Below are 24,002 nucleotides of genomic sequence, written 5' to 3' on the forward strand. Positions count from 1 at the left end.
GAATCCGGCTGGCACACAGAATTACAGTCCGTGGAACAAGCAGACATAAACAACGTCATCACTCTTTGTATTTTCCTGTCTCCTATCTCCTCATCTTCCTTCTCCCGCTTTTTTATTGCCTCTCATCTTTCAATATACCTTTACAATAGTTGTATAAGATAAAGCACAGAGAGGGTATGGGCATAGAACATCACATACATCCACAAAAGAGCAGCTAGATGGGTGTAGGAGCAAACAAGCAGGAAGACTGAAAGCATCGACTCAAGGACAAAAGGTAAGCCACTCAACTCTGGTCTGAAGGCAGAGCTGCTTCATACAGCAAAGGGGCGGAGACTCCATCAAGCTATTGGAAGCAAACGCAGCTCCCCAGTCCCACTATTCATTTACGACAGGAATAAATACAAACTATGAAAAATGGGAAGCCAGATAAAAAATGGACATACAGAGAGGCACACCTGAATGCCGTAGCCTTCTTGAAAGAGCAGCAGAGCGATAGAAATCTCTGTCACACTCTTTATTCTCTTTGACAAAGCTAGTGTAGAAGGATGAATGAAAGCATACACGGGACCTTAAGGGACATGGATAATGGTGGCACAGAAAGCAGAAAGTAGAAGCAGAAAACAGGGGCGAAAAGAAGACTGGAAAATCTCATTTTATGGATGTTCCTAGAGCATACGATCGGAGGGAAGTTGAAGGGAAAAAGATAAGTCAGTCAGTCAGAGCAGAAGGGAGAGAGAATAGAGAGAAAGTGAAAGAGAGAAAATCTGAAAAGAAACTCAGAAAAATCTGAAAGAAATACTTTACTTTTCTTTCTTGGTTCCGAATGATCCTCGGCCTATATACACATTCAAACAGCGAGAGATGTGGACGTGCTCGGGCGTGCGCGCATGTGAACGGATCACGCACCGATAACATTACACTTCTTAATTCCTAATTAATCCTCCTAAACTGGATTACGGCGCAGGGCATGACAAGCCCAGGATTCCACCCTTAGCCCTGATGACTGTGTGTGTGTGTGTGTGTGTGTGTGTGTGTGTGTGTGTGTGTGTGTGTGTGTGTGTGTGTGTGTGTGTGTGTGTGTGTGTGTGTGTGTGTGTGTGTGTGTGTGTGTGTGTGTGTGTGTGTGTGTGTGTGTGTGTGTGATGTCACTTCACTGTGTTTCAGCTTGAGGTCTCGTAAGGCCGGCTTGTTGTCGGGTACATGATGTTGGGAAATGAAGCTGACGGTGTCTGTGGTCCCCTATGACACTAACACACACTAACACATTCACTTGCACACACACACATGCGATGTCACGTGTCCACACATACACAAACGCGCAAGGAGTCCCTAGACTACTAGTCTTGAAACGCTTATGAATTATTGTGGCGAGTTGCATGAGCTTGTAGCATTACTTTACACATTTTAAGTGAGGACTCACGGGGGATATGTGCTTACCCACATATCAGACAAAAGTCCCCCGACACACACACTTGTCCTGGTTTGAAAGCTGCCACACAAACTGTCCCCTCTGATGTATTCTGCATTACACTGCAGTCTGAAGTCAAACCAGAGGGCTTGACACACACCAATGCTAATGAATTCATTTATGTTCTATTGTACTTTGTAGACGAGCTGAGACGTCTGTTTTATAGCAAAAAAGCTTATTTTCTGCTCACTCCTGTTTTTTTGTTTTTTTAAAGAATGTCTTACTGTTCTTAGCCCTGCGCATGTTATAAATGAGGAATACTAACTTCTGCCTTTAAATAAGTGATTCCCTCCATTTAAACCCAAAGATCTGAATAATTCTTTCTTAAATCACTTTATCCTGTTGCTAAATCTAAATCAGCGTACTGCTTATAGAAATATCCACATTGTATATTCTGATGGTTTTATCTGAATGTGTTTGGTACGTCTATAACATTTAATTTCAGTGTCAACTAACAATAAAGTAGTATTGTATGTCATATGATCACACGATGTTGACACTTTGCTGCACACCCTCTCTCTGCACACTTCAGATCTTTCTCCACATTCAACTTTGGACTATGCCTTTTAGTAGAATAACAAAAATCTAACTACAGTTAAATCCCTCAGCTGTATACGCACTTCTTTTCTCGCAGAGGTAACCATGAGGACGCTTTATTGACAGGTGTAAATTCAGTCGCTATTTTTTTTGTACCCAACAATAACAACATATATAATGTGATCATTGATCAAATGCAAAACAACAGGAAGTGTAAACAAAGTAAATGAATAAAAGAGACTGCAGTGGGTGATTTGGGCTAAAAGTCTCACGAAAGAACGATAGCTACATTTGTTCCACAGTATAAATGAATAATGTGTAACATATTGCACTGCGTCAGACAGTGTGTACAATGGTATGTTCTATGTGCTGCTCATTAAACCATGCTGACTGCAAAGTCAATTGGGGGGGGGGGGGGGGGGGGGGGGTGGTGTAGGAAGGGGAAGTAGAGTGATGGTGGGGGGGTCACAAAGAGATAGATAGAGAATGTTGGGGGGAATTAGCATGCTTTCGTGCATTCTACACCTCAATGGAACACCAAGGAGCTTGTTGATGCCCCTAAGTGCTATGCAGTATTAAGCAGACAATCCCTGTGGTGTAGTGTGTGTATGTGTGTGTGTGTGTGTGTGTGTGTGTGTGTGTGTGTGTGTGTGTGTGTGTGTGTGTGTGTGTGTGTGTGTGTGCTGACTGACCGCTAACTCTGTACAGTAAAGTACTAAGCTCTAAATAACCTATTGGGAGAACAGACGGAAGGACGCACAGACCCTGCAGAGTCAAACATTGTCAGGAGAGCAAGGCGTTCAAATGCTGGCTGCCACGGCCACGCGCTCCAGTCTTCAGAGAGGAGAAGCATAGGTAAAGGGCGGCACCGAGCAAAAGACAAAGATGAAAAAGCAGGGAAAGAGCTCGGTCCGTCTGTTCTCTCTCTCAGAGTTTACTGAGAGGAAAAGATGGTAGTCAAGTCCCCTTTTGGAAAGAGCGGCCGTGTCATCTCTCCTGCAGCATGAGGTCACTACGACCAACCTGAACCCTTTTCTCTCACTCAAACGATCTCTCACCTAACTTGGCTTTGTTCCTCATTTGACCTTACATCACTCTCCAACTCCTCGATCACTCTTGTCGCTTCACGTCTCTCCACCTTTTGATCATCTGTCATTCCTTCCTCCCTCAGTGCTCTCTTCACTCTTACACAGATCATTCCTGTCTCAATTCGTCCTTCTTCTGAGCCTCGTTCATTCTGTGCCTCTCTCCTTCACTCTCCCCCCAATAACGCCATCCGTCTTCTCGTCCACTGAACCAAGATTAGTCTCCATCCATCTGCATCTTTGACAGTGATCTCTCGCACTTTTTTCAGAATAGTACTAGGAACAAAGTTCAGAGTAATTGAACATAGTCAATAAACCAAATACAAAAAGCCTTATTATTGAAACGTTCCATTGACAAATATAAATCTACAGGGTTCTCATTGCAGTCTTGAGTTTCAGAATTCAAGTTGAAACCTGCTACTCTCATCCGCCACTTTATGTTAATTTGTTTTCTGTCAAACAATGCAGATGCCTTTATGTTTGTTTCCTTCAACTCGCTTCAATCAAGCAGCATACTTGTTATCATCACCCCACCTACCAGAAAGATGTCTGTCTTGGGTTGGCCAGCTACCTCGCCAGTCGACACACAACAATATTTTCAGTAACTTTCTCCTATAAAGCAGAAGTGCTGCATCAAGGGCTACCCACATTTTTCAGAGCCTCGAAGTAAAGGAAGGCAGCATGTTTGTAGTTCTACATAGCACTCTGCTTTACAGCCCGGAATATCCTTAAAGAGTAACTTCCAATAACACTGTGTAATCTTAGCTTTTTATTTGATTAAATTCTGCTCAAAAAATGTGCGTCTTCCAATAGAAAAATCCAAACTTTAATGATTTTTATAATATTCTTTTCACAGCCTGCCAATACCTGATGTTTATTTTATTATTAGAATTATTATTGCATTGCTGGTGTGCTGGGCTTCCTGTTTTAAAACCACTGCATTCTTTGAGGCTAGAAACTAAAAAACGGTGTGAAGTTAAAACTTGAAAGTCAAAATCAACATGAAACTTTAAAAGCAAAAAAAACATCTTTGTTTTTCAAAAACTTTTCGCAAGAGACTTAAAAAGCATTCTTGAAGAGATCTTTAGCTTTCTCTGGTGTAGCATGCCAAACAGACGGGAGTTTCTGCCGTGTGCATGCACAACGAGTCCTGAAAGGTTCCCTCTGCTCTCTGCAGACAAAAGACTTTGAAGTACAGTACGTACTAATCTAAAGTCAGAAAGTATACATGCAACCCATGTGAAGTGCTCAGGAACAAGCAAACAAATTATTAAAGTTTTCAATGGAGTGTTGCTCACACCACAGGCTTTGTTCAGGCCAGGACAGAATTCGGTTTTGTTTTTTTTCTAACTTCAATGTTCAGCTCCTCTGAAATGGTCCAACTTCAAAGCCCACTCACTCAGATCAATACTTAAAATAAAATAGTAACTCCATTCACAAGACCACAAATTACTCATCTGCTTTCTCTCCATTTCTTTTACTGTTAGTCCCTGATGCCCTGCTACCATCACCCGGCTTTGCCAGTCTCAGTTTCCCCCTGCAGTTAATCTGCTGGGTGGAGTGATGAGCACTTGGGGAACCAACGGGAGGAAGATGAAGGAGATGAAGGAAGAGGAGAGCGAGAGGAGGGGGAGGGGAATGAGCGATGGCCATGCATTATTGAGCATACAGAGTGGACTTTTTAAGGGGATAAATGTGAAAGCATGTTTAGGGACAACCTTTTTCCCTTCTGCCTCCCCCGCCTTCTCCTTTACTTCATTTCTTGCCCTCCCTCCAACTTTCCTTTCCCCACGAGGATGGACACATCACTTATTCAGTAGGGAGGTTAAAAATTCAAAGCTATGAGGAAGGAGGTGCGGGAGGAAACAGAGTACCTGAAAATGGTCAAAATGAAGGAAAGTCTTTAGGGAGTTTTCTCAAGTGCTAATCTAGAGAGCTCCTTGCTTTGATTAGCTTTGTGTGTGTGTGTGTGTGTGCGACTGTGTGGGTGCGACGATGAGGAGTGGGTGGTGGTTGTAGTGGGAGAGTATGAGGACGGGGGTGGTAGATGAATAGAGAGAGAGAGGGAGGAGAGAGAGAGCAGGAGAGGGTGTAGACATACGGTTTCATGCAGTGCCGTGTAGTGTAGCACACAGCATGGTGAAAAATTAAGGTGCCTGCAGGGCGAAGCAGAACCCACGTCTCACAGAACACGACACATGCAGATACTGAGTAATGGAGCCGGGGCTTCGGCAGGCAAACACACCTCCATGAGCACAGAGACATAGGAGCAAACCAACTGTGATTGACCGAGTAGCATTTTACACACACAGCATTGTTGTACTCATCAACTATGCATACAAGTCTGAGTTCACACACACACACACACACACACACACACACACACACACACACACACACACACACACACACACACACACACACACACACACACACACACACACACACACACACACACACACACACACACACACACACACACACACACACACACACACACACACACACACACACACACACACACACACACACACACACACACACACACACACACACACACACACACACACACAGCAAATTAAGGTCAGAAAGTGGAGCATGGCCTGCTTCACCAAACCTTGTAAATACCATCGAGTTGGGTGTAAATGCCACTGGGTTATCCACATTACAGTCTCCAGCTAGGGAACAGGGGGCCATGTTACACCAGCGGCAATGAAAGCTGGGCACGTGTCGACACAGAGCTCACACACACCTCTGCCAAGCACAAACTGGGCACGCTCAAATACCTGGACATAAACAAGATACTGTGTATGTTAGGAAATGTTGCACAAGTGTGTGCAGAGTTTGGGGGAATTGATCGTTTTAATATGTGTGACTGTGTGAAAACCCTGAAGACATGGTCTGAGCCATCAGCATAATCGGGTAGAAAGTCTAATGGCACCCTAATAACTCACAAGCTAGCTAACACTGCACTGGTAGTAGCAGCTTAAGGCTACTGTTAAAGAACCCGACTGAGATAGGGGGCTTTCCACTTTAAAGGACATTTTCAAATGGCTCTGTTGCTGCCATCTATCTCGCCTTTTCTCATTTTACAGCTGCTTTATCTTCAGCCCCCAACAGTCTTCCGTCATTTTTTCAGGTTCCATCCCTTGTTCACTGTCTCTTTTCATAAGAACCCCTTTATCAAGCAGAGATAAGAGAAGAGAGATGAGCAAATCAGGACGGGGAAGAGGAAGAGGAGAAGGAGGAAGGGGGTTAATGCTCCTATCTTGTCAACTCCATCTTTGAAGTTGTTGCTCTTTACCACTCCATTTTTTTATTTATGCTATCAGTGACATCAAAGTAGGCTAAGTCTCCTGTGTGTGTGTTCATGTGTGTGTGTGTGTGTATGTGTGTATGTGTGTGTGTGTGTGTGTGTGTGTGTGTGTGTGTGTGTGTGTGTGTGTGTGTGTGTGTGTGTGTGTAACTGCCCTCAGGGATAGATAGCTAATATTGCAAAAACTAAACAGAGGGGTGAGGCGGGGAAGCGACGCCATCCACAGTCAATCTGCACTTTTAGCTGCACCGCTCTCTGACTCTCTTCTCCTCTCTTTATCTCTCCCCGTTCTCATGATTCAATGCTTTCTAATCAGAGAAACAGCCTCAGTACGACTTCCCTGCCTTCTCCTTAACCCATCAACATGAACATTAAAAACACCTCTACCTTCACAAACACTTGGCATCCCAGAGACCGAGGCAAGGACACACAAACTCTACACACACACAATAATTATACATGTATAGGAAATCCAGGAGGGGGAGGAAAAAGAGCTGCAGTTACAAAGAGCATACCAGGAAGGAAGAGTAGGTGGAATGAGTGTAGGTGTGCATACACATATCCCTCCATTACCACATCCTAACATCTCTGTTCATGTTGTTTCCCTCTTGGCCAGGGTGAAAAGAGACAGCATCACGAGCACTGGGGATACTTTGCATCTGTTCCAAGCTTTTGAGTCTATCAGCCAATCCCCCAATTAGAGAGACACACACACACACACACACACACACACACACACACACACACACACACACACACACACACACACACACACACACACACACACACACACACACACACACACACACACACACACACACACACACACACACACACACACACACACACACACACACACACACACACACACACACACACACACACACACACACACACACACACACACACACACACACACACACACACACACACACGTTCTCTCAGTCCCTGCACAGCTGTCATATCACTGGAAACATTGAAATGGTAATGGTGTCGGGATGAGACATTTGAACGCTGGATGTCTGTCTGACCGACTGGCTGGCTGTTTGGGAGAGGAGCCGAGTGAAGTGAAGAAAGCCTATTCCGTTTAAAAACAGGATAATCTTCAGGAAAGAGAAAAGGCAGCAAGGAGATTAGGCACACACAGCGGTAATGCTCCAGCATGAGTACACTTAGCTCATTTGCATGTAAAACAGAGGAGAGAGATATAACGAGGGAGGGATGGAGTGAAGAGAATGAGTAGGACAAAAGCGTGTATGAGTGTGTGCGCGCGCTTACATGTGTATGCTTCTGCTTGTGTATGTGAGTGAGCTGTTGCATTTGGCAGTGAGTGCCAATGTGAGCACACACAGATGTGTTTGAACCTGATAAGGCCTGATGAATGAGCGGCGTTTTGCGGCTGTTTCCAAACCATAAAGAGATGGTGAATGAGGGAACGCTTGCTATTGCTGCACTGTGAATACACACCGAGGCTTAGAGCGAGCAGAGCCAACCTAATGCACCGCTACTGTTGAGGGCTTAAGAGGTATAGTTAGGATTTCAACTTAAGCACTGGTGCACATCAACATGCAGACAAACACAACCCATGAACATCAAATCTCGTATTTACAGATTGTACCTGCATATTTTAAAGCTTGCCTATACGTGGGCTGTAGGTGCTGCTTCGATTAATGTCTCCCACAGACACCACCGTGCACAGACCCATAGTTATCCAATCAAGTGGTCATTTGTTGTGGAGGGAGCGAAAACAGGGATTACTGATATAAGTGGAGAAATGGCTGCATCTAGAAATGGAACGAATAAGAAAGAATAGAATAGGAAAGAATAGTGTGATGTTTACCAAGCTCCGTCTACAGCATTAGTGACCCCTGCATCAACCTGCTTCTCCTCCTGCAGTCCCAGCCTGAACATTGCATGATTTATTAACAGTGCCTGCTACTGTGGGATACACAAGTACAAACATACACACAGTAATATATACAAACACTAACAGACTACTTCAAACAAATTATAAACACCAGATTTTCAAAGCCAATACTAATTTAGCACAATCGCACAAGTGCGCACAAACACTCTTATGGCCTAATAAAGTGAGCCCGTTCCTCATTCAGTCCTCTAAGTGCTGTATTAGTACATATTTAAAACAGTCTCAGGAGACTGCTGCTCTGGGTCTACACATCCCATAAACTGTTATCTAAAACTCTCCCTAATTATACACAATCGTGCACACACACAAATGTATGCACAAACACACATCTCACAAATATTTCTTGGCTGTGACCTAGGGGGGATCCAAGTGTGGAAAAACAAACATCTTTTAGAAGTAGGTTGTGTGGGGATTAGCAAAGTGGGACGGAAGAGGAGGAGGAGACGGAGGGAAGAACGGAGGCCATGGAAGTAAACAGCAGGGTATTCCCCTCTCTCACCTGTGGTCATCATTTTCTACAAGTCACCAGTCATTTATCAGACCTGTCGAATGTGGAGCAGCGACTGCCCTTCCATCAGGTACAGAATCAGAAGAGACATTAAACTGCATCCTTTCTGTGCATGATGTATTGTCTATGAACTGTGCTTTATGAACGACCCAGGGGTAAATCCACAGTGTCCATGTATCACTCAGCTGACATGTTTGGACCAGCACTGCAATCATTTTTGCTGCAATGTAAAAATTAAAACAGTGCCAAGAGTCATGTGTTATTTCATTACCTTGGACATTTGTCTTTGGCTGACAATGACCTTGAGCAAGTGTACTGCAAGAAAAACAAGTCACAAAATGTTGTGAACTCTTTTTAGCAGATGCTGTAATAACCTAATCAACAACCCTGCAGCATAACGCTCCATGCCTTTTTGTCTTTTATTGCTAATGTATTAAACATCTCATGCCTTTAACTGATTGGTCTACAACATGTGAGAGGCCCCTAGCAGCACGAACACACACACGGCACTTTCTTTCTGATTGGTGGCTCATTAAGGAGAAAGTGCATGGAACAGACATAAGATGAAACTAACCATCACAATTACACGCACACCTACAGAGAAGGAAATTGATTTCTTCAGAACACAGGGAGATCAAAAGGCTTATTATAATTGGTTTGTAAATGTGGTTGAGCTTACCCACCCACTCTCTCCAACACATCCACACATCTGTGTTTGAAGCAAATGTGATACAGGTAGGTGCTGTTGGTTGTGTAGGTGTTTACAGCAGAGATTTACAGTGAATGGCATCACAAAGTGACTTCTTGGAATGGGGGGGGGGTCTCTACAAGAAAAGGAAATGAGGTCGTCGTACTCCAACAGACCACAGAAACACAGCAAGGGTGTAGAGGCTGGAGAATTGGGATATGAAAATGATCCTCACATTATGAGGATTAATAATCATATATGCTCCTGGCCCTTTTCTCTCCCGAATCAAATTAATCACCAGCGTTCCCCCTAGCCCAGCTTTTCCCTCTGCTCTCTCTTCTTTCTTTCTTTCACCCACCTCCACCTCCTCCTCCTCCTCTCTCTCATTCTTTTGCTAATTGGGCTATCCGAGGTGCCGACTTCAAAAGGCATCTGCTATCAAACACAGTCTGAAAAAGTGAGAGCGGTTCAGGGTATCTATACTCATTTTAGATGAACAGTGTATGAATTCAAGGCTTGTCACTGTCCTGCACTTTTCAAAAAATGGATAACCACGTATGAACGACCCGTGTTTGGATTGGTTTTAGCTGTTATTACCATTAGAGAGAAGGAAACAAATACTAAAGAGTAGAAAACAGACACAGGCGCTTCAAAGCGAGGGATTGAGAATCAGTAGCTTAAGGGAGAAAGTGGGGATAAGCCTCCCGTCTGAAACCGAACACATTACGCAAACCATTTTTCCGCCACACATTTTTCAGCCAAACATACTTCAGCCAAACATACTTCTCATGTAAACAATTTGGCTCTTTACAATTGCAAATAGTCATATCAGGTCTCCAATGATAAAGCTCTTACACACGCAAAGCACAACAATGGGGGACAGCATGGCAGTCTTTTCCATACTATACTTAAAGATAGCAGTAAAATAGGTTTCTCTACTACAATTATTGTTGGAGATTTTGCTAGGTATGTTCTTATGAATTCCTTTGAATACCAAACTGTATCTTTGTGATCAACGACAGTGAGAAGTCAGAATGAATATTCCCAAACTGCTCCTAGAGGTGGTGCACTTCCTGGCAACCTTGACAAGTTTGCATCCTCAGTAATCCAAAACTAACTCAATTAGAAGGACTAAATCATTCCCACTTCTCCTTTTCATGTTGTCAGCTTCATTTTGTATTTTCACCCTGGTAAATAAGATGTTGAGCAGTATCTACCGTACTGCTAACGGTGGCCTTGGGTGCAATGGTTGTTTGGCAAGTTAAGTAGTTTTAGACGTTAAAGGTGAAAAGACTTCAGGCAAAGAGGGCTTGACTGGAATAAATCAAGTAAGGTGAAGTGTTCCTGTGTGGACATGTTATATTCTTGCCTGGGCTTAGTATCACGGCTGGAACACAATCTGATCAGGCAAAAGAAAGCCGGTGAGGGTTTTAAAGTTAGATGCAGCTCAATTAGAGCAGATGTATTACTACATTAAAAAAAGAACAACCAATAATTACTTAAAGTAAAGTAGATCGTGCTCAGTGTTCTAATCTGTAAAAACTAAGATCTTAAAATTGTTCCTTCATTGTTAGAAAAGATTCTGTCAGTGATTGAAAATATTCAGTTAATGTGACACTGCATATTCATAAAAACAATGCAGAAACAGAATGTTAGCTTTAGACATTCCTATGGGACAGTAGGATTTCAAAGAATCTGCTCTTGTGAGGTCAAAATCCATCTTAATATATCAAAAGTAATATATCATCAACAGGAGACAAACAATTAGGGATTGTCAAGATTGTACCAGGATTTGTTCAGGTAAATTCCTACATGCTCAACAGCTGGTGGGAAACAGGAGGATGAAGAATCACTGGCCTGACCATCACTGCTGAACATGACCCTGTTTTCAATGAGAGAACAGATACGTAGCTGGAGATTTACAAACTGAAACGGAAATAACTACATACAGTGGATAGAGAGCAAAGTATAAGTGTGCTTATGTGCGATTGTGTGTGTCAAAGTGTGGGAATGTGTCCATGAGAGCCGTGTGCAGACAGAGGGCGTGTCTCCCATCCCCATCAGCGCTATGCTCTTCCACCAAGCGTCAGAGGTCAACACCCCTGACCCTGCCCTGAGCACAACACCCCCTGCACGTCTGTGTGGTGTGTGTGTGTGTGTGTGTGTGTGTGTGTGTGTGTGTGTGTGTGTGTGTGTGTGTGTGTGTGTGTGTGTGTGTGTGTGTGTGTGTGTGCTTGTGTGCTTGTGTGCATGCGTGCGTAGCTCCAGCTGTGCTGCTGGGCAGCTGATGGAGAGCAGGAAGAAAGGTCAGCAAGGGTCAGCGGTTGCTCGATGTGTTGTCTGTCTGTTTACAGTTTAACGAAGAATGGGAGGCGCAAGAGGAGGATGAGGAAGAGTGAAGCCGGGCTTGCAGAAAGGGAGGGATAAGGAGAAGGATAGGGAGGTCAGAAGGGATGTATTACGCCTTGAGCGGTGTGTTTAACCAAGAGAAGGAAGGACAAGGGGTGAAGGGTCAATCTGCATGACCAGAGCTGGTTGCTTATTGAGCGTGTATAAATGTGCAACCGCAAACGCACAACCTTGACACAGTGTGGAGTAAACCACACATGCTCTGAACAAACCACAAGATGCTTACACAACAGTTCAATACAATCCTAATTCTGTTATGAAGAATATGTTATTCTTAACTACCCGACAGATTCAAGAAACACACGGGAAATGACAACACATACAGAGAAATAAACGCACTGGACCTGGTCTCTTTCTTTCTTTCTTTCTCACACACACACACACACACACACACACACACACACACACACACACACACACACACACACACACACACACACACACACACACACACACACACACACACACACACACACACACACACACACACACACACACACACACACACACACACACACACACACACACACACACACACACACACACACACACACACACACACACACACACACACACACACACACACACACACACACACACACACACAGGCAGAGATACAGACAGGTGCGGGGCTATGAAAAGGCCACGGTGTCTTTATAGTCAGCTCTCAGAAAAGGTTATTAGGCATCAACCGGAACAGGCGGCTGTCTCAGCCAATAGAAAGTGGAGGCATGGGTGCAAGGGCAGAGGGGGTGGAGGGGTCGAATCAAGGAGTGACAGGCGGACGTTAGGACTTGCCATCCAGGTGAATGCAGATGGAACAGCTGCCAACACTGACATTTAACTGACATCAAAAGCTAGCATTAGCAACGTGTGCATGTGCACTTCTGTTTATGTATATGACATGGGCAACAGTGTGTGTGTGTGTGTGTGTGTGTGTGTGTGTGTGTGTGTGTGTGTGTGTGTGTGTGTGTGTGTGTGTGTGTGTGTGTGTGTGTGTGTGTGTGTGTGTGTGTGTGTGTGTGTGTGTGTGTGTGTGTGTGTGTGTACTGTGAGTAAATCTGAAGGTCAGACAGAATTATATATAAATCCACACACACACGGTCTGTCTGTGATTTCCTGCTTATGATATGAATATGGAGGAGTTGGAGCAGAAGGCTTAGTGACACTGGGACAAGGTGATAGGAGTGGACAGGTGTGCGCGTGTGAGCGTTCGCCGGTGTGTCAGCGCTTTGTGCCAGGACAGCAGGTGGCTAGTCAAAGGACATCAGTGACCTTCTCCTTATCCCTCCCTCTACCCTCCTCTCTTTGTCAATCTCTTCCTCTGTCCCCAAGTCCCAATTTATCACACAGGGCGCTCTGCCTCTGCACAACAAGTCACGGCCACGTTGAGAAGATGAACACATACACAGGTGTGGGTGGTTTATTCATGAACTTTTGTGAGATTCTGTTTTGACACTGTGTTGTTGAATAATGTAAATGCACACAGTGTGTCCTCCAAGCAGAGTAAGTGAAGGGTGAGAAAGTCTGGAGAGGATGTGTGAAAAAATAACTAAATGGAAGTGTGTGTGTGTGATATGCTTACCTTTAGTGGCTGATGGAAGAGGATTGAAATAGACATAGTATTGGGGAGAGAGAGGGGGATGAGAAAGAGAGTGAGACATTGCTCATTAAATTAAATAATAAAACACACACAAGCCGAAGCCACACACTCACGCTTTGTCTGTGAGGAGAAGGCCAAGGTGAGTTTGGCAAAGAGCTCGTTGCTTTCAAATGCATTCTCTTTTGCCTTGATCCAGAAACTCTTCTCAGAGAGGTCCTCAGACCCGATCTAAAGAGAGAGAAATGGCAGAATAGACAGAGAGAGAGAGAGAGAAAGAAAGAAAGGGGGAGACAGAGGTGTATTGTATCTGTTAGATAGCCATATCATCAAATTGACTCAATTTCCCCAAAATGGTCATCTGTGCACCTGGCAAACAATGAGATGAGCAGATAAAGGAGTCGGCAGAACAAAAGAAACAGCCGGGCTGTCAAAGGAAGAGGCAGGGTGTGATAGAGAGAGAAGAGGAGGTGGAAGGAAGGAAGCATGGCACAAAGAGGAGGACACAGGTAGTTATTTCCTCTAATCTTCAGATTGTCTCTACCACAAAGCATCTTAGGCTCCACAGCTTCACACACAGAAATAAAAGGAAATATATTCGTTCCTGCTTCGCCCCTACCCAGCTGCGTTCTCTACAACCCTCCCTTTGTCTTGATATTGCTCTCCCTCTCCCTCTGCCTCCCTCTCCCTATTCTGGTCTAAAGTCACAATTAACTTTGTATGTTTTTCCTTTACTTTCTGAGTGTTCTCATTAAAGGGAACGAGAAAGAGAGAAAGTGAAACGGAGAGAGCGAGAGAAAGAGAGAACTGGTAGTAAATGTACAGATATCAGTCCCTTCATTATGGACAAAGCCTGAGGGATGGGGGCGTTGGACAGAGAAGACACAGAGAAGGAAATGTGATATGGGGATGAGCTGAAGGAGCAAGAAAGAAAAGCAGGAGGGTACGCAAAAAGGAGGATGAGACCAAGCCAGAAAAAAAAGTTAATTTAAATTACAAAAGAATACTGTCCTTTCTAGCAGCAATTTAATTATCTTTCAGTGGCGCAGTTAAAAGAAGAAGGCTTATTAAAAAGCAATTTCTGTGACATCCTCGTCAAACACTCTCAGCAGCCCGAGAGAGCAAGAGAGAGAGAAGAGAGAGAGAGAAGTTAAATGCTGATGAAGTCTGCTGAAGCCATTAAACAGTAGCTCTAGGCTACAGAAAGACAGAGGGCCGTTTTGATGTTTTAACCATCACAGATGAGAGGGTGGAGAACAACATGAAGCACATCGTCATGAGATACACGTATGCATGTGAGTCACTTTAGGTCAACATCTCACTGTAGAAGCTCCCTCTCACCCGGAGCTATTTCTAAATATATTTTAAACTAAATACAGTAAGATTCACTTAACTTTAAATTAAAGGCATACCTTCTCATTAGGAGCTGAAAAACACTAGGCTGTATTAGCAGACGACTGCCTCATCGAAACAGAATACCACAAAAACAAGCAAGCGCAAGTTATTTTAATTGTTGTGAAACAATAATACCAAACAAAAAAACCTGTGTGCAAGATTTGACATTTCTGGGGATTTCATGTGCCTAATTAAAAAGAAATGTGTTGCAGAAAGACGCATGGAGCTTTAATACTGATATTAACCATGTGGCCAAACCTATGCTGAAAAAGGTTCACAATAAAGACAGGTCTCTGAGGACATTAAATACTAACTGAACTCATAAATGATGACAAACCTCACCTGTCTGGTTCAGTTAATCCTAGTCAGGTCAGGCCATGTATATAACCTGATAAGGCATATGTTTTGGTAACCATAGCAGCACATATGCATGTCAGCATGTTCCTGATGAACAGGTCAAAAGCCGGTAGAACTGCTGTGCTTTTATCCAAATCAGAACACTTTGTCAGTTCATCACGTCCAATTAAAAGTGACAGGAGCGCCTTGGGAGCCCAATGGTTAGGGGCCGATGCCATATGGCTGCAAAGTCTCATGTTCATGTGAAATATCTACTATTTTTACTCTACCAGATAAATAACTGAATAATATATTGAACCATCTAACTAAGGACTGACCTTGCTCCAGTTGGCTCTCTTCAGTTGGACCTCAGGCTTGTACTCCTTCTTAGGCTCCAGTCCAAAAGGCAGTGAGGGTGGTGCGGGGGCCCCCCAGCCCCCCATGCCAAACGGTGGAGGGGGAGGCATGCCTGGGCCTGGCGGTGGAGGGGGGGCACCAGGAAACCCTGGCGGAGGTGGTGGTGGTGGAGGTCCCATCCCAGGTAAGGGTGGAGGGGGTGGTGGTCCTCCCATGCCCGGGAGGGGTGGGGGGGGTGGAGGTCCTGGCATGCCAGGGAGGGGTGGGGGGGGTGGAGGTCCTTGCATGCCGGGGAGGGGTGGGGGTCTTGGTATGCCAATACACGCTTGACCCGGTAAAGGAGGAGGGGGAGGGGGACCAGGCATGCCTGTCTGGCCAGGTAGGGGTGGGGGTGGAGGTGGAGGTGGATGGGGCATACCTGCATTCTGGCCTGGGAGAGGAGGGGCGGGAGGTGGAGGCGGCAAACCTGGTGTTGGCACGGGAACAGTAACTGTGACAACTCTCGTCTTCGCCTCTTCCAGATCTTTAGACAGCTTTTCAATCTGCAGGAGAGTAATGAAGGATGCTATCATACATTTGAATCATAATATGACTCGATATACTACTGTAACTCTCCACACCACAAACTGACGGTTATCAGTATGCATGTATGTATGTATGTATACGTACAACTTGACTGTATATTGTTCATTCCTTGAATTGTCATTATTGTGTATAGCTTTGGCAATCTCCACCATTTCAAAAGAATGTCCATGCCGACAGAGTGATTAGATTTGAGAGAAAGAAAGAGTGATGTAGAGAGGGATTAAAGCATGGGAAGGATTGAGTTTTGGGAGAGATGGGGAGAGGATGGAGGACAAGTCACAAAGAGAAAAACACAACAGGGGGAATTAAGTCCAAAGAGGAAATCAAACGAAAAAAGTTTTTAAGAGGACAAACTCAAATTAATTTAAAGCGAGCGTGAAATTATTTTTTTTATTTCCACACTGAATGACTAATCACAGTATTTACATCAGTGAGGCACAACTCTTGAGAGAAACTGTCCAAGTCATTAAAATCAGCCAGCTAATATTGGCCTCTGCAAGGTCGGCGCTTTGAGATGGAGTATACTTTACACAACTCAGAGCGTAGTACAGAGAAGTTGATTCACTGGGTGTGTTCGACTTACAGAAGGTGTGTTGAGTGTGAACAGTGTGCCTGTGAAAGCGTGTCTGTCTGAAGCGTAACAAATTGTTTGTGTCGTTTCCTCAGACTTTGAAAAGAAGACAGCGACAGACATAAAGGGCCTTGGAGGCAAGCTTTCTTAGTGAGGCAGTAGATGAAGAGTTGGGCACAGCTTCACACAGAGGGACAGTGAGAGATCTCTACATGTGAAGAAATCTTGGATGGGCAGCGCCTCAAACACAGAGGAAGTGAGCCATCTTAGTATGAGAAGCTTGTCTGATGCCTGGCTGGTGATGCTTTTGATGCATCGGACAACTGTGTGTGCATATGTGTGTTAGGGCTTTTGTGTGGTGAGACGATGACTCTGCTGGCATCAGCCACTTTGGATGAAGCTCATTTTGGAAGCTGTGTAGTTCTCTCGCTGACTGACACACACACACACACAAACAGCGGAACATCTTCACGTGGTCATGAGCACACATGCACAGAGGCAGACTGTTCTGGGTCACTTGGTGTGTTTGTGAGTTCGGGTGTCACTGTGAGGCAGAGTCCAGCTGGTGTGGCAGCAGGACACTGACAGCTAAACAATCCTCATCTTTGCCTCCCTACTGGATGAGTACACACACACACACACACACACACACACACACACACACACACACACACACACACACACACACACACACACACACACACACACACACACACACACACACACACACACACACACACACACACACACACACACACACACACACACACACACACACACACACACACACACACACACACACACACACACACACACACACACACACACACACACACTATCTTGGCCTTAAAACATTCAGTTTGTGCCATCTCCATCATTTTCCTTTCTTCTTCTTTCTTCTCCCTTTAGTCACTCTTTATACTCCAATTCCCCCACTTTCCACTTTTTTTTTATTGAGTTTCTTAATCTCTAAAGGATTTGGCTTATTCTCACGATATCCTTTTAGTTTGTTTCCTATTTTCATGCCATGCTGGCAGTTGGCAAACTCATTTAAGGCCAGGGGGCTTCTGTGTTTGTGTGGGTGTGCATAGATGTTGGACAACTTTTTGGTGCTTAGACTTCTGCAATATTGTATTCATCGAAGGCTCAAAATATTTCACTTCTTGCAGCTCGAGCAGAAGTTTCTGTTTTGTGTGGGTGTGTGGTTCCATTAAACTCACTGATTCAATGATCTGACTCAATCTATATGGACGTGTACTAATGTTCTGGTTCTTTTTGTATTGTCTACGGCATCAAACAATGATGGAAGTACTGTATGAAGTCTGTTGGAGCTGGTCACCTTGTCTGTATGAAGTGTCAGATTCAGCTCACCTTTTCAATAGATGTAGGTGTGTATTGTAAGATGAATCCACTCAGCAAATAATTCTCTTAAAATGCAAACAATTCTGTTTTTATACTTGGAGTTATTTGAATTCAAAGAAAGGTAAGTATGTGTTTGTGTACCTGCTGTTGCAGAGTGCCTAGCTGTAGTTGCAGTCCCTGGTTCTCCATTTCTCGGTCCAGCTTCGAATTGGCCAGCTGTTCCTTCTCTTGGCTCAAGTCCTGCAGCTTCTGCTCATAGTCGCCCTCCAGTTTCGTCAGCTCCACCTGCAACTCGTGGCGTGATGTCAGCTCTGCATCCAGCTAATACACGTGTGGAAAGTCATAGAGAGGGACAGGCTTAGTTGCAGTATTCTTGAAGTGCAAAGTAGACTCTTTGTTGGCTTTTCCATTGTTGTGCAGTGCTCAATTCCAAGAAGAATTCTCTTGAGGCTGGCAAAAAATATTCTCTCAGGCACTAACAAACGATCCAATTGGCAACAGGACTGCACAGATACGGTGCTATTGTTGAGAAAATAGTGTTGGTGATGTGTATGTTTTATGAATATTCAGTTAAACACGTGCAACTTGTTCATATCCACCTGTCAGACTAAACTTCCCCGGGATATATGGCACAGACTCTAGTCAGCAAATATAAAGGACTTTTGTGCCAACAGTCTCATGTAACTGGTACATTTACCCTAAAAATATTATTTTAATTGAATGATTGAATTCAAATTCAATACTGAATAGTATTAGAAATGAATTACCAAAGGAATATATTAAATATTTGACAGCATTCTTGGTATAAAATAAAGGCAAATAATGGGTGTTTTGGGAGGGGTTCTATTACAGGATTAGGTTAGAGCTAGAGGTCTTCAAATGAAAGTTCCTTTTCTATACAATTGAATTTAAAGGATGACTGAAGAGCAGTAAAAGCTCAACATAAAATGCAAAGCATCGATATCAAGCCCAAAGTTACCAAAACACCACGGCTCTCGACTGAGATATGGGAGCAAAGCATGCAAAAGCTTTTAGTCTCCCTCTTGAAGCTGCAGCACTTTTTCTAGCTCAAAGACCAGTGGAAGCCATTTCTTACAGTCTAGTGCCTTCAGTTTCATTATATAAATTGTACTGGTAATTAGTGTCAATTATTGAGTTAGGATGCTCTAGTGCACTTGTATTAGTTCACGTCTCTCTTTCATTTTAAGCATATGCATTTTTTTAAAAGGGAAAAAATAACATTTTGTACCCTAGTTTAACGTCCCCACTTTCATAAATTGTCAAGTGTTTTCTTCTAGGCCACTTGACAAACAGGATAAGAGTATGCAAACAGATAACAACATGAACACACAGACACACATGGCCGTTTCATTTCATTTCCGACAGCAGATCCGTTACTCTAGCTGTCAGCGTCCTGACAGCCTCATCCCTAATTCCTGCCAAAGAGAATGCCTGCAATTACCCCTAGCACTATGGTGTGTGTGTGTGTGTGTGTGCGTTCGTGCGTGCGTGTGTGTGTGTCAATGAATCCAAGTGTGTTCATGTAATGTGTGCTTGTGTGGATGTGCGTGGATAAATGGATATGATCCAATGTGAGTGTGTGTCTTTATGCATGCCTGAATGAAGGCTAGTTGCAGCTCTCTCTTTGCAATTATCCTGTCACTGGAACAGGAACATCAGGCCAGCAGCGCGTCGCAATCAAGGCATTTACCCCCGTGTGTGTGTGTGTGTGTGTGTGTGTGTGTGTGTGTGTGTGTGTGTGTGTGTGTGTGTGTGTGTGTGTGTGTGTGTGTGTGTGTGTGTGTGTGTGTGTGTGTGTGTGTGTGTGTGTGTGTGTGTGTGTGTGTGTGTGTGTGTGTGTGTGTGTGTGTGTGTGTGCACGCGCGTGGCTAGCCTATAGAGTATTTGTCTGTCGGACACATGAATTATTATTTTCTTAGTCACCCTCTATCCCTCCCTTTTTCGTTATTTGTCACCTCATGTCAGACAAACACTGGTCGCATAGAATTTCATTACAATCTCAATGTGTGTGAGCGGGAGACGTTGGCTTTAACAATGTATGAATCTTTTTTGATCGTGACAGGTTGTGTGCTTCTGGGATGACGTGGAAATGTGTGTGTGTGTGTGTGACTTGCTGTTGCTTGTGTGAGCGTGTCTGGTTATTTAACGTGAATCATTTTGAGTTTGTTTCACCTTCTTTTCCAGCTCAGATGCCTTGGCCTCGCTTGTTTCTACCTTGGTTTGGTCCACCATGTTGTCTGCGGACAAACAGAGAGAGGACAGAATAATGGAAAAGAGAAAGAGAAAAAAAAAGGTGGTGGGTAAGATAAGGATTTCAGACAATGCACCTGCACACGTCTGGAAGTGAAGACATCGCAGCCTTCAGTCTGGCACATGCGGTGTGCCCAGATACACATTCACAAACAGATGCATACACACAGAGAAAGCCTCCTATCGGTCTTCCTGTTTCTCCCTTATCACACCACTCAAAGTCAAGATCTGTGAGAAGATTGTGGAGGCATCTCATTACAACAGGGTGCCATCTGTTGCATTCTGCTTCTACACATCATTACCTTTTAAACATCCAATACATACACCTTTGTCTGGCTGTGTGTCTGTGCAAAAGAGGTGGGAGCACACGAAATACATCTGACACCATTTTATAATAATAATAATAATAATTTAATATAATAATAAAAAATACTATATAACAGTGTTAAATTAATCCACTATCAGAGGTTGTTCTTGGTATAGGACCAGGTGAGAAGGACACATGCTGCCAATAGGGTTCCTTTGTAGAATAAGTGCAGGGCGATGCCGTAACATAACTAATTAACATGAAGATGGATGCCACAAAGTCACCGGATGAAAGACAGCTAATCATGATCCCAGGAGAGGGATCAAACAGATAGATAGCAGAGATAGAAGAGCTGGAAAAAGCTAAATAGTAAATGAAGTAATGGAATAACTTATAGAAAGTGAAATATAAAGATCGTGAAGAGATAAAGTTTGAGTCTGAAAATATGGCTGGTGGAAAAAGAAGTGGAAGCTGCCTTATATCTAGATAGGCTAGGCAGAGCAAAAATAGGAAATCTATTTTGTGAGAGAGAAGATTTTGCCAGATGAAAGGACTTCACAATAATATGCCAACCCACACACAATTTCAGAGCGTGCATTTGTATGAGTTTACATGGTTATTGGATGCGTAATGGAAGAAGGGGGGCTGTTACTTCTGTCATGGTGGCAAGGCTAAATGGGACAAACTTGGAATAGAGAGCACTAAGGGAGCCAGAATATGGGGAGAAAACTGTGCTGAATTTCAGAGTTCAAAGAAAAACACTAAATAATGCATGCAGGGCAGAATTGGGCTGCTTTCCACCGATAATAACTCTGGCAGCATTAAAGGAGGCCAGCCAGTTTGTGTGTATGTCAGGACCCATTTAGAAGCAGTGCAATTAGAGCCTCCTGCGGTGAGCAACGGAGACCCGCCATAAAGGAGTATTGAACTCTTGAGACATGGCCTGCAACTCCATTATGCTCTGGTTTGGTTTACTATAGTCAGCAGGTGTTTCCAGTGCTGTCACTCAAGTCTACAATTCCACATGAACTTAAATGCATATGCACCACAGCAAAATTCAGCATTTCATGTGTGTGTAAAAAAAGAAGAGCCAGGAAATGACATGGATCAGGGGCCATCATAATGCTTTCTTGATGACCGAGGAAAAGTCTGTTATGTTATTCCAGTAGCTGGTAGGCATTCTGTGTCTCGCTCACAGCCACTTATGATAGGTTCACAAGGTTTACCATTTTTTTTTATCTGTCTTAAAACTATAATTGTGTGCATACATGTGCATCAAATGACTTTAAATAACTTGCTGTAACCACTACTAGCCATTAAAGATCGTTTCCAAATGTGCATGCAATGGAAGCGATAGAGGGAAAACTACAGTCAGCGTTCTGTGCAAAAACATATTTATCTGAAGCCAATATGAGGCTCCAGCAGTCTGTGTTAATCAAATCAAGTGAGAACCCTCCTAAGTCTTCCTAGAATTCCCTTTTTTCTGTTTCCCCTGAAACAGTTTTCTCCAAAAGTGTCTTCTTGCTGAGCTGCAGCAAAGGCATAGCAAGCTGAAAAGGCAGTGCCTTTGGAAATACTCAACTTGATTTGATTCACTCAAACTGCTTAAGCCTAGCCTATTTTATTATCAAGGAGAAATCTCTAAAAGGGTCCTTTTTACTCGAGTTGAAAGGACATCAGGACAGGATCTTTAAATGGCCCGTTTGAAAAGGGGGAATAATCACACCTTTGATGCCCAATTAAAAGACTTGTGAACCTATTCAAAGGCACATGTACCTGGGCTTTGCTGAATTCATACCTTTTCTAGTATTATTAATACATTCACCACAAGCGCCTGAGAGTTTAAATAAAACCAATTGTGTGTCAGGGATCAAACGTTGGAGATATCAGATGAATCCCACCTACTACATAGTACTTTATAGCTAAAGATCATATTTTACCACCAACCAGTGACTGTAAAACCTGTAGCACAATTCAGCTCAAAGGTACACTCTTCCGCTCTGGCTCCACCCTGTGGTTGTACTCTACAATTGACAACCATGGAATTATACACTGTATTATGACCAAGGTTAAATCACATAGGCCAGGTATAATAATGTCAGGGTTTGTGGGTGGGGCTGGCCAGAAGTGAAACATGGTTGAAGGTTCAACTCGCACAGCACTGAGCCAGTGTTGAAGTTTAATGACTGTGAAAAGGAATATGGGTCTACCTGTTTCAGGGTGTTTGTTGATGAGCCAGAAAGTGTCATGGTGTGAAAAGGAAACGTAATATCATGTGTTTTCTGGTCCATGAAACTCACCTATCAAGCCTTCGATGTTGAAGCCGATGCTACGGCACTTGAAGTCCGGGTCCGCTCCATTTCTGTGAAGCACAACCTGAGCAATACACTCGTCTATCAACTTGTAGTACTGAGGCCTGTAGGATGGAGAGAGTGACAGATTTACAGAGAGATGGATTAGAAGACGGAGAGAAAGAAGTGGGGAGAGAAAATGGGAAGATGGTGAGAAGGATGGAAAAACAATGGACAACAGTTAGTATGTGATGCTGGGGGGAAAAGGAATGTGTCACTTTCCACACCATACTTCACATGTTTCGACCACAATGACATTTATAGCAAATGTTTTATAATAAATATTTGTTCTATACCAGTGAAGCCGGCATGAATAAGAACATAATGTTGAGCGGGGCATGGGACTGAAGAGATGAAAGTAGGTTCATTTGTGTGAACACACATGCTTCGTCACTTTGTCTCTGTCTGCTGCTGAGATTGGCTGTCTGTGTGACCATGACAGTTTGAGTTTCTTGTCACAATGATTGATTATGTGCAACTGTGTTCTTGAGAGTGTGTTGGTGTATGTCCAGCGCCCCGTGTCTGATCAAACCAGCTTCACACCGACACTCCATTTTGGAGGTGTCTTTTTCCCTGACCCCATTAGATGCTCTCAGAGTCACAAACTCAATACTTTATTTATTCTGTCTCCCTGCATCTCGTCTCTCTTAGTCATTCTGCCTTTGTCTAACACTTATTCCACTCCTTCAATATACTTCAAGGTTTTTTTTTTTGTAAAGCTTAGATTTATCCGTGGAGCGAGAGAGACATCTAGTGTCTTTCTGTAAAACTGGAATAGATGTTTGTTTGGCTACATCCAAGAGCTGGCATTTAATACCAGCCTGACCATGTTTACTTATTAGATATAATAGGAAAAATGTGCTTGGTAGGCCTGAGGTTATACACATTTGGAAAAATTATAAAATACATGTGTGTCATTAACTTTTTAA

General features: G+C 43.6%; 1 protein-coding gene across 1 annotated transcript in view; it reads right to left on the minus strand.

Annotated features, from left to right (window-relative positions):
* Positions 1-24,002, minus strand: part of diaph1 (diaphanous related formin 1) — a 94,807-nt gene that overhangs the window by 41,250 nt on the left and 29,555 nt on the right. The window contains 5 exon segments of the mRNA XM_079672319.1: positions 13,655-13,769; positions 15,608-16,168; positions 18,286-18,465; positions 20,338-20,402; positions 23,023-23,138. Coding sequence (XP_079528445.1) covers positions 13,655-13,769; positions 15,608-16,168; positions 18,286-18,465; positions 20,338-20,402; positions 23,023-23,138 — 1,037 coding nt within the window.

Source organism: Notothenia rossii (assembly GCF_949606895.1).
Source record: "Notothenia rossii genome assembly, chromosome: 3".
Taxonomy (NCBI): Eukaryota; Metazoa; Chordata; class Actinopteri; order Perciformes; family Nototheniidae; genus Notothenia; species Notothenia rossii.